Here is a 12,302-nt window from a genome sequence, read left to right on the forward strand (position 1 = left end):
GGCATGATTATTGGCAAGGTATTTTATTTAACAAAGTTTCTTGCCTGTTAGAACGAAGACTTCTCATACTAAATTGTTTGTTAGAAAGCCTTACTAGTCTAAATGTATTACTTGTGACTAACCTATTATTACAGTAGTCTCTAATCCTGATTTATTACTACCTGCATTCTGCTTGTGTTTAATTTTTGACACCAAAGTAGAAGAAGTTGATATTATCGGGTTTTAGCAGTTTTGATTGAATATGTGGGCAAGTGGCAAGTCCTTTAGGGCTTGCCTGAAAGAGTAGCATAAAAAGAGAGGTAAAAGTGTCATGAATTTAAAGAACCACTGAAATATAACCAGAAGCAAAGGACTGTTTGGCTAAGCAAGTTGAGTTTGCATTCAACAAGTTATTTTTCTTGACTTACATTTTGAATTGTTTTTTCAAACATGAAGGCATTTAGGAATTTTTTGAGGGAATATTCAGAAGATTGCCAGATTGATTTTTTTTCCTATCTTGAAGCTGCTTATTGGCAGCTTCCAAATTATACATTTATACTTTAATAAGAATGTGGCAACATTTGGTAATTGAAGAATCATGTAACCTTTTAACCCACTATGTAGGTTGGGAAATTTCTCTATTAACAAATTTTCATTGGGACCAAATTGCATTCATAGAATGTGGAGACTGAGGCGAGGCTGTAAGGTTTACCAACATGAATGTATTCTGCCAATAGTGAATCTGACAAAATCCATTTTCAAAGCAGAAGTTTAATTTGAAGGTTTCTTATCAGCCCGTATTATGCGGTCTTTTTGAAGAGCTGTTTTTAGTGTTCTGCAATTAAGATGTACTTGAAATTTTGTTGAATTGGCCGTTGGACTTGAGATCATTACAGGGGTGTTTCTAGTCATATTTTAAAGAGTAAAGGAAATTGCTACAACATTACTTTTATCCCAAATAAAACCATTGTTAGAAATTATCAGCTGGTCAAGGCAGCATTTTGTGGAGAGAGAAATAGAGTTAAAACATTTCAGTTAAGTGATCCTTCCTGAAAGTCTATTGTTTCTCTTCAAGGCATTAAGTTCTAATTTATAAATGAAAAACAGTGGGAATAACTGAGAATTAATGCATGTTTATTATTTTTTCATGATGAAGACTTGATAAGAATCTAATTGACTATAATTATATTGACATTCTTGTCTACCACAAAACTGTCATGTTAGTTTACATGCATAGCTCCATGTTCCTTTTGTTTGCAGTCGTTTCCAACATTATTAATGCTATTACTGAAACATGAATTATTTTAACTTGCAGGATTCCTTATCTGAAGTAGAAGAGAAATATAAAAAAGCAATGGTTTCCAATGCACAACTTGACAATGATAAATCAAATCTAGTCTATCAAGTGGACACTCTAAAAGACGTTATTGAGGAGATGGAGGAGCAGATGGCAGAGCTATATAGAGAGAATGAGGAAAAATCCAAGGTAGTTGGTTATAAACTTCTGCACCATTAACTGGGTGTTACTGTTGACTTTGCACCATATTGATCAGGAAGTGGGGAAAACTATTCTAATTTTACAACTGTGGAATTATTTTAATTGAAATTACTGTTACTCAGTTTTTTTTTGTTGTTGAATGCATTGGCGTATCCTGCATGACATGGTCAAATGAGCATCAAAACCAGGTAAAAGCTTTGATTGTGATGCTTTGTGGGGAGCTTTGTGTCTTCAATACCAGGTTACCTCATTTCCAGGAGTAGAAAAAAAGGGAATTTCATTGGGCTAGTCTTTGCACTATACACCAAAGTCTCGTACGAGTAAACGTGTACATTCATCAGGTGAAAAGCTGGATGGGGCCCAGATCTGATGAGCTTTCATGGGCAATATATAAAATTGTACTCAAACACATGTCTGATCAGTTGGTAGTGTTCACTCTGGCAACAGGAAAGGGAAGTCACTTAAGGGAAGACTGAGAGAAAAAATATGCCTGTGTTTATCTCGTTACCCACAATATAAGAATATAAAATAGGAATAAAATTTTATAAAAACTATCATTTAAACTGTTTCTTTATCAGGAACTGGAACGACAGAAACATATGTGTAACGTGTCACAACATAAAATAGAAGAATTAAAAGAAGGTATTCGGCAAAGAGATGAGCTGATAGAGGTAGGTGGAAGGTTAAGGACCATTCCTGTCAAAGGTTATCTCCTGGATGTGAAAAGCATTTGGACAATTATATTGATTATAAAGGTGATGGTATTGCTGTTGGAAATTTTACAGAAAGTGGTATGGATTTTATTTGGAAGTAGAGCAATGTGGTATTTGGAGGTTTTTATTTCGTCCTTGTTCTATGATTGTTGTGGACTTGGAAACAGACCTTTGGGCCTCTGTGTTGTATCTCTCAATGACTCTTAAATAAGTTTCAAATTAAGCTTTGTTTCCAGGATGAAAGTTGAAAGGCTATGAAATTAGTTGACTATTCACCACATCATTGTGCCTGAGATGATTGTCTGTGGATTTGTTAAAACTTTTATCAGCATTATTTTTATTGCTTTAAAAGAATTAAAATTTCGAGCCTTTCAGGGTGAAATGTCTTGAATTTCTGTACCTTAGCTACCCTAAATTTGAGCAATAGGAGTAAAAAGCTGATTACACTTGATAGCTAATACCCAAAGAAATTGAGGTTTAGTAACAAAGTCTCCATTCTTGAGCAGTTTGAATAGGTTTAATAATGACTTGTCATCAGGACAGCTGTGAAACATTTAAATTTTATTTTGGAACTTCATTATTTTGTAACACTGGGGAAGGACAAAAATTTATTTCCCAACAGTAACACTGCCTGCTTCGATAAGTGAAACTTTTAGTATCTTCTTTAGGTAGATTCTAAACCAATGTGATGTTTAACGTAATCTGCTTCTTTTGTAATATATTAGCATTCACTTTCTGCAGATCCTTTTTATTTCTATATCCTAGATTCATTTTGTCTCCCCTTATTTTTTTCCCTTTTTTACTGTCATTTCTGTTGTTTACTTGCTCTGAATCTCCCCTCCTTGTCTATAGGAAAACAAGTGTCTACAACAGAGGGTGGACACCCTCATGAGGGAAGTGTTTGATCTGCAGGAAACTATCAACTGGAAAGACAAAAAAATTGGGGTAGGAGGTTAAAATGAACAGTGGGTTTGCAAATGCATGAGGTATTTATTGGTCGGTAAACATAAGGGTTTCTCTGACCAGTCACTATGTTGGAGCATGCTATAGTTGTTAACAAGTTAAATAAAATAAAATCATATTTGTTACAAGTAGTTTTAATACAAATTTTCTGTAATTTATTGGTTGTTTGATGTAGGTTTAGTATTTTTAAACATCTGAAAGCATGCTACAGATGGTGATAGTTGTGCAAGATGAAGAGGAATGATGAATATTACAAAATTTTAGATGAGGATGAGAATTTTGATACTTCTAAACTTGATCCCATTCACTTTTTTGCTCCTTACCATTTCATCCGCTTTGTTTATATGTTGTAATTCACATTTCCTTCATCTTTCTGCTGTTTTTCTTATTCTGCTTGCTGTCCTGTGATCAGGCTCTAGAGAGGCAGAAAGACTACTTTGACTGCATTAGGAATGAGCGTGATGAACTCAGAGATGAATTGACTGATCTGAGGGAAAGAACAAAGGTAGGAAATGTACATGGTTGAGGCCAAAGATTGATTTATTTTGGTTTATGCTGAACTTTTATTTTCAGTTGAAATCGGTGACTGAACATTAAGTAGTGTAACGTTAAAAGGTTTGATAAGCACCATTACTATTTGTAGTCAAAATTTCACTTCAGAGAGCAGTTTCCTTCATGACACAATAACATCAGTCATTCTTAACATATAACTGTTTTTAAGGAAAGCTATTTAAAGTAATAGAAAATTCCTTCTCTGTTAATTCCAAGAGAGCAAGAATTGTTTACCTTGAATGAGAAAGCTTAATCTTTTTGATTGTTCCAGTGTGATTAATATTCACCATTTTTTAAATCAACTGTTCAGCGTGTGCTTTTTATTGTTTGTTAGGTCCTTCTATGGAAAGTGGAGAGCGAAGGTTCAACACTTTCACATGATACTTCACTTAACATGTTTTTAAAAAAATTTTGCCCCGCTGTGAAACAAAAGAGTGGAAAAAAGGTATCTTCTGTTAGCAACAGAACTGAGCATTTTTCATGATTTAACTCTCAGTTTCAAACGAGATTAGCCTGTAATTTGTAGTTTTTATGGTGACAAAACTATTAATATTCCCTCCGTAATTTTTCTGTATTAGGTCCTGTTCATGCCTTTGTACTTAGTCGACCCACAAAGTCTCTCAATTTCATAATGCCACTTTTTAAATTGTTTACTACTCTTCTCTATCTTTATTTTGGTCCTGTGTAACCAAGAAAGGAGGATTTTTTGACTCGTTGAGCTTTCTGTCTCTCAGCGATCCTATTAATCCCATTCCCTGGTTTGTTTCCTTGTTGTGCATTTAATCATCGTGTTCTGACAGCTATGTCTCAAGTGACAGAATTTGGGAATTTGTTCCAATCTGTTGAATCCTGAGGATTTCGTCATCCTGAGGTTCTTCGGAAGTCAGGAATGAGGCAGAAAACTTGTTGATTAGGGCCATTTATTAAATGTTACAGGAATGAAGAAGGAACAAAGAAAAAGAAACAAAAAACAAATAAGTCATGGTCTTATGCAAAAATTAGCTCAGACTATGAAGATAAAAAAATTCAGTGATAACAATTTAACTCTGAAACAGCCGGATTCAAGTGGCATGACTCCTGCTAGAAAAAAACTACAAAGCTTCTAAAAAAAAATACAGAATCTCTAATACAACAATTACTGGAAAATTCACTGAATAATTACATTTATATTGCTGATTATATTAAAATTCAAGCAAGCATAGGAAAGTTTAAACAAAGTTTATATTTTTAAAGCAAAATAACAATTTTCACTATAATCCAGCATACCTTCTTCACTGTAGCTTCATTTCAGAGTTAACTTAAAGCTGACCCTTATGGCTCTACTTTTCATTGTCTAATATTGTGTTGCCTGGTTTTTGTGTAGAAAAGCTCTGCAAATGATTCCTCACGGAGTCCAGTGATGGAATATGTTCCTGCAGTTTCGCAATACTTGTGCTATATCAGTTTATGGAACAGAGAACAGTACAGCACAGCAACAGGCTATTTGTCCCACAGTACTATACTGACCTAATTAAAACAATGATTGCTAATTACACTGATCTCTTCTGCCACATGTTGCCTGTATATCTTCATTCTCTACATATTCATGTGCCTATCTAAAGGAGCCTCTTAAAGTCCTCTGTCCATATCTGCCTCCACCACCACCTATGGCAATGCATTCCAAGCAACCATTAAACGAGATGTGTAGGGGGAGGGGAATGAAGGAATAAAAACTTTCCCCACACATCTCTTTTGAACTCCCCTCTCACCTTAAATGCACACCTAGTTTTAGAATTTCAACTCTGGAAAAATCGATCTCTGCCTCTCATAATGTTATAAACTTCTGTCAGGTCTTCCCTCAACCTCTTGCTGCTCCAGAGAAAACAACGTTAATTTGACCAACCTCTCCTGCCCCCTAATTCAGGCAATATCCTGATTCACCTCTTCTAACCCTCTCCAAAGTCTCCACATTTTTCCTATAACGGGTGACCAGAATTGAAGGCAGTGCTGGCAGAGGAACAATATTTGCATTTGAAGGGAGAAAAACGGTTACAAAGCACCAAAATGAGTTTGTTATTTAGTGATTTTTATTGAAAATTTTTTAAAAATGATTTAGGTCTTTAATGGTTTTTATTCATTTCTGAAACTAATGCTTTGAATATTTCTGCAAAACTTTAGCTTCTGAGCATTAGAAATAATAAAGAGGGTTTTCCTTTGACAGCAGCCAAGCCGAAGAGCATGTTAGAATGGGCTGCTGATGCTGTTACCTATATTTTCATGTGTATGGATTGTTTAAGCCATATCCCCATGATTATGGGCATCATGGTAACATACCAGTTAGTTCAACACAATTACCGCTCAGGGCATCAGAGTTTGGAGTGCAATCCCAATGCTGGCTGTAAAGAGTTTGTTCATTCTATCTGTAACTGCTTGAGTTTCCTCTAGATGCTCTGGTTTCCTCCCACAGTCCGAAGATTAATTAGCCATTGTAAACTGTCCTATTAAATGTTAAGGTTAATGTTAAATAGGTGGGTTGCTGGGTGGAGCAGCTTGTTCATCCAGAAAGACCTGTTCCACTGCATCTCGAAACACATAAATAAATAATAAATTCATCCCTGGAAGTTGTTGACTCTATACAGGGCCTCTCCACCCCACCCCCCCCACCCGAGGTTGTGTATGTTGACTTTGGAGATTTACACTAGGTAAGTATGGGGCTTTGTTGTATGTCAATGACTGCTGCAGGTAATCTGTTGTTTATGCTAAAATTGACGTTGTTATGAAATCAGAAATTAAATTTTCTGTTAAAAGCTTCAGAGGTTTCAATGCAAGAGCTGTAGGTTTTTGTCTTTAAGTAGACTGCAGCTTCTGGTGGTCACACATGCAGTTTGCAAGTAATATTTGAATGTTATGTCATTGTGGTGACCTGTTCTCTAGTCTTTGAATCTTTCCAGTAATGCTCAAATGAGGATCAGTGATTTTATGTGAACTTCTTTAAATTTTTGACCCCTATAAGTGTTAAATAATGAATTGTCTATAAATTAGTGTTTAGCTTCTTGCTGAGCTATAGTTGTGCTGAAAAATCTCTGGTGCTGCAAAGCTGATTATTTACATTGAAGTGACAAAGTGATGAAAAATGCCGTAGATTTTAAAACTAATCTTTTTAACATTTGATATTTGAAATCTTTATTTCATTTTCTTTGAAATGATTAAAAATAATTGTAATCTATATTTTACATTCTGGTTTGCTGCCTGTGAGAATTTATTGGTCTTATTGGTGCTACAGTAGCTGTGAAACACTTGTTTTGGGATGCCACAGATGCCTTGTAGCTGGAGCCAGGTTAAAGGCCATGTACGAATAGGGAAAATTGGCATCATATTTGAGGACAGCCTAATTCATTATTAGTGACAAACTCAGTCCATTTGAACATTGCTGTGGTTTAGTGATCTAAAAATCTGTGCTATTTAGCTATTATAATCTATCTTTTATAAGGCAATGAATCAAATAATCCCATTGTTATTAAAATCTATGCAAGTATATCCTGTCAGGCTGAACTGTTAAATTCAAATATGCCACACAATGATATTATTAGCAATGACATTAAATTTGGTAAATCCTGTTGCCTGGGACTCATCTCCAGAATGCTGACCAAATATATTTTCACCTAAAAATAGCCCTTGACTTTGATATAAAATTACATAATTAGCTTAAAGTAACTTTCTATTTGTGATCTCCTCTTGAGGTACAAACCTTGTTTAATTGTAAATATTTTCTCACATTGGACAATTAATTTTACTGTGTTAACTCACTGTATCAATTCTGTAGATTAGCTCCATCTGGGTTTTGGATAGTATTGAAATGTAGGAAGCTTTAGAGATAAATTTTACTCAAAGTGTGAAAGACTGGAACAAATGGTCTCAGCAAGTTTTAGAACATGGAACAGTATAGCACAGGAACAGGCCTTTCAGCGCATGATGACTGTGCAAGCACAATGCCAAATTAACCTAAATTCCTTATGTCTACACATGGTCCCTATGCCTCCATTCCTGCATATTCATGTGCCTGTCCAAAAGCCACTCAAATGTCCCTATACTTTTTGTATCTAGTACTACCCTGGCAGCCTGTTCCAAGTACTTAGCACTCTATGTAAAATTAAAAAAAATTGTCCCACACATCTTTAAATATTTTGCCTTTCACCTTAACTGCATGTCCTCTCCCATTTCTACCCTGGAAAAAGATTCTGACTGTCAATCCTATTTATCCCTCTCATAATTTTATAAACTTCTATCACACCTTCCCTCAATCTCTGCCACTCCTGAGAAAACAATCCAAGTTTGTCCAACCTCTCCTTATAGCTGTTGTACCCTAATCAGCAGCATTTTTGGTAAACCTCTTCAGCCTTTTCAAAGCCCCCACATCCTTCCTGTAATAGGGCGACCAGAACTGCACACAATATTCCAAGTGGCGCCTAACCTAAATTTTATATACAGTTGCAAGAAAATGTTTGTGAACCCTTCACAATTACTAGTTTTCTGCATTAATTACTCATAAAATGTAGTCTGATTTTCATCTTAAGTCATAATAATAGACAAACATAATCTGCCTAAACTGATAACACACAAACAATTGTACTTTCATGTCTTTATTTAGCACATTGTTTAGTCATTCACAGTCCAGGCTGGAAAACGTATGTGAACCCTTGTATTTTATAACTGGTAGAACCTCCTTCAGCAGCAATAACCTCTACCAACCGTTTCCTGTAGTTGCTGATCAGACTTGCACAATGGGAAGGAGGAATTTTCCTCCATACAAAACTGTTTCACTTCATCAATATTCCTTGCATGAACAGCCCTCTTCATGCCACAGCATCTCAATTGGGTTAGGGCCTGGACTCTGATTTGACCATTCCAAAGCACAAATTTTCTTCTTTTTAAACTGTTCTGTTGTTGGTTTACTCTTGTGTTTTGTCTTATTGTCTTGTTGTATCATCCAGCCTCTAGTAAACTTCAGGTGATGGCCCACCACCCAGACATTCTCCTGTAAAATGCCTTGATACAATTTTGAATTCATTTTTCCCAAGAAATGCTCTTGTAGCCTTTTCTAGCTTCATGCATCACCGATTCAACCTGCAAGATATCCTTTAGTGACTCCTGCACAAGGAATCCCAACTCCCTTTGCAACTCTGATTTTTCTCCCAGTTTAGAAAACTGTCTATGCTTTTATTCCTTCTTCCAAGGTGCATGGCCAAAGACTTCCCAACACTATATTACACTTGCCACTTCTTTGCACATTCTCCTAATCTAAGTCCTTCTGCAACACTACCTGGCCCTCTAACTATATTTATATCAAAGGAAAATATGGTCACAAAGCTATCTATTCTGTCATCCAAATCATTGACATGTAATGTGAAAAGAAGTGGTTCCAATACCAACCCCAGTGGAACAACACTATTCACCGGCACTCAACCAGAAAAGGCCACCTTTATTCCCACTCTTTGCCTCCTGCCAGTCAGCCAGTCCTCTGTCAATGCTAGAATCTTTCCTGTAGAACCATGGGCTCCTAACTTGTTAAGCAGCCTCATGTGTGGCACCTTGTCAAAGGCCTTATGAAAATCCAAGTAAACAACATCCCAGACTCTCCTTTGCCTATCTGGCTTGTTAGTTCCTCAAACAATTCTGACAGATTTGTCAGGCAAGAATTCTCCTTAAGGAAATCTTGCTGACTTCAGCTTGTTTTATTATATTGCTTCGTCGTTAATAATGAACTCCAGTATCTTCCCAGCCACTGAAGTCAGGCTAACTGGCCTATAATTTTTTCTGCCTCTCTTCCTTCTTGAGGAGTGGAGTGATATTTTCAATTTTCAAGTCCTCTGGAAACATTCCAGAATCTAGTGATTCTTGAAAGATCATTACTAATGCCTCCACAATATCTTCAGCTACTTCTTTCAGAACACAGGGATGTAGTCTCTCTGGTCCAGGTGACTTACTTACCTTGAGACCTTTCAACTTCGCAAGCACCTTCTTCTTAGTAATAGCAACTGCACTCAATTGTGCCCCCTGACACACTTGAATTTCTGGCATACTGCTAGTGTATTCTACAGTGAAGACTGATGCAAATACTTATTAAGTTCATCCACTATTTCTTCGTCCCCTATTACTTCCTCTCCATTGTCATTTTCCAGTGGTCCAATATCCACTCTTGCCTCTCTTTTTCTTTTTGTATATCAAAAAAATCTTTTTGTATCCTCTTTGATAGTATTGACTAACTTACGTTCATATTTCATCTTTTCTCTTTTTAGTTGCCTTCTGTAGCTTTTTAAAAGCTACCCATTCCTCTAACTCCCCATTAATTTTTGTTCTATTACATGCTCTGTTTTTTGCTTTTATGCTTTTTGACTATTTGTCTGCCACAGTTGTATCATCCTCCCTTCATCTTTGGGTTGTATCTATCCTGTGGCTTCCAAATTGCTCCCAGAAGCTCTAGCCACTGCTGTTCTGCCAACACTCATGTTGATTTCCCTTCCAATCAGCTTTGGCCAGCTGCTTTCTTTTATTCTTTTATTCCACTGTAATACTGATTTAGCTGACTTTATCTTCTCCCTCTCAAACTGAATTCTATCATATTATGATAACGACCTCCTAGGGTTCCTTTATCTTATACAACACCCAGTCCAGAATTACCTTTCCCCTAACCGCAAACTGCTCTAAAAAGCATTCTAAAAGTTCCCTCTCTTGTGATTCAGCACCAATTTGATTTTCTCAATCTACATGCATATTGAAATCCCCATGACTATCATAATATTGTACTTTTGCCGTGCCTTTTCTACCTCCTATTGTAATTTTTATCCCCCATCCTGGCCGGAGGGTTGAAAATGCTTTCTTTGAATTGAATATCTCCAGTGGAGACACCTCTGAATGTTCAAATACTTCAGCTAGGACACCTCCCTGAATTTACAGAATGGTACAAATTTCTTTAAGCTGTAGTTGATGCAGGGCAATTAACACAGCCCCATTTAATGTATGACTGAAGCATATGCAATCTTGTAGTCTGTGGAGCAGTTTGTGCTTGTAACTTCAATTTACAGCTTGTATTTTATAAAAATAACTTAAGACTAATTGCAAGCTTCCTGAACTTATTGACATTTACAATAAGAACTGAAGCCTGGTTCTTGTTTGAATGAATATCTGCTTTATCCACTTAATTCCAGAATACTCTCTAGCAATCCCTACCCTCTGCACCAGCTCCTCAGCCAAGCATTCCTCAGCTATATCTTCCTATTTTTACACTCTGTTGCACGTGGCAATAGGGGTAATCCAGAGACTACTACCCTTGAAACCATGCTTCTTAACCTTTTTCGCTATGCAATTGCTCAGAGTCATCCTTGACCTAGCACCAGGGAGACAAAGCATCAGTCTAGCGTCCCTTTTGCAACCACAAAATCTCCTGTCTGCTCCCTTTCTATCACTTCAGTCCTGTCAGCTTTCTCCCTTCTCTGATAAACCTGAAAGGCAGTCCTAGTGCAAAGATCCAGCTGCTGTTGCTGCTCTTGTCTCCTGAATGGTCAGCCCTCCAACAGTATCTAAATCGGTATACTTATTTTCAGGGGGAATGGACACAGGGGAATCTTGCACTATTTATTGACTCTCCTGTACCTTTCCTCCTGGTCACCAAGCTACCTTCACACCTTGGGTGTGACCATCTGGATGATCTTAAGTGCATCCAGCTCCAACTTCACCCCTTAACACAGACATCTTGGAGTTGCAACTGGACAATTTCCCATAGGTGTAGTTCTCGGGGACACTGGAACTGTCCTTGATCTCCCACATCTTGTAGGATGAGCATATCACTGCCGTAACTGTCATCCAACCATAAAGACTAAAATTGAAAGATCTTATCTGTGTTTATCTTGACATTTTGTTCCTTTATTTCCTACTGACTGTATATTTGCTCCTCTAACTCTCACTAACTGTCCTCTGGCCTATAATACAATCCCATCAAGGTGATCACTCCCTAATTATTTCTGAGTTCTACACATAGCCTCACTGGATGATCCACCAGAAATATCCTCTCTAAATACTACTGTGATGTCCCTAATCAAAAAACAGCTCTCCTTCCTTTCTTCCCTCTATCTCTCACGCCTATTCCATCTATGCCACAGCACACTAAGTTGGTAATCTTGCCAGTCAACCATGTTTTGGTTGTATTTGACACCCAATCCTTATGTACCTATCTGGAGTTTATTTGCCTTGCTTAGCAGGCTTCTTGCATTAAAATAAATGCAGTTTAGTCTCTGAACCCTTCTTGCTCCCTGTCCTGCTTACTAAACTTGCTTGCTTTTAACTTCTATGTTTGCTTCAGCTGTCTCATCTGCCAGATTACTGCTTTTGGTCCTGAAACATTGACTGTTTATTCATTTCTATAAATGCTGCCTAACCTGCTGAGTCCCCCAGCATTTTGTGTGTGTTACAAGGATATTGGTCCCTTTCGAATTCAGGTCCCTCTTTAACAGGTCACCTCTGTCCATGAAAAGATCCCAGTGCTCTGAGAACCTGAATCCCTTCTCCCAACTGCATCAGCACTGTAGTCCTCATTCATCTGCCGAATATTCCTATTGTGATCC

General features: G+C 37.1%; 1 protein-coding gene across 11 annotated transcripts in view; it reads left to right on the forward strand.

Annotated features, from left to right (window-relative positions):
- Positions 1 to 12,302, forward strand: part of lrrfip2 (leucine rich repeat (in FLII) interacting protein 2) — a 130,934-nt gene that overhangs the window by 84,571 nt on the left and 34,061 nt on the right. For 5 of the 11 annotated variants that reach the window (XM_063054807.1, XM_063054825.1, XM_063054817.1 and 2 more), the window contains 5 exons: positions 1,295 to 1,465; positions 2,056 to 2,148; positions 3,043 to 3,135; positions 3,566 to 3,658; positions 4,040 to 4,150. In XM_063054807.1, coding sequence (XP_062910877.1) covers positions 1,295 to 1,465; positions 2,056 to 2,148; positions 3,043 to 3,135; positions 3,566 to 3,658; positions 4,040 to 4,150 — 561 coding nt within the window. The remainder of the gene's footprint in view (positions 1 to 1,294; positions 1,466 to 2,055; positions 2,149 to 3,042; positions 3,136 to 3,565; positions 3,659 to 4,039; positions 4,151 to 12,302) is intronic. The other 6 variants (XM_063054836.1, XM_063054844.1, XM_063054861.1 and 3 more) reach the window with 2 other exon arrangements.

This window comes from Mobula hypostoma, chromosome 1, assembly GCF_963921235.1.
Source record: "Mobula hypostoma chromosome 1, sMobHyp1.1, whole genome shotgun sequence".
NCBI lineage: Eukaryota > Metazoa > Chordata > Chondrichthyes > Myliobatiformes > Myliobatidae > Mobula > Mobula hypostoma.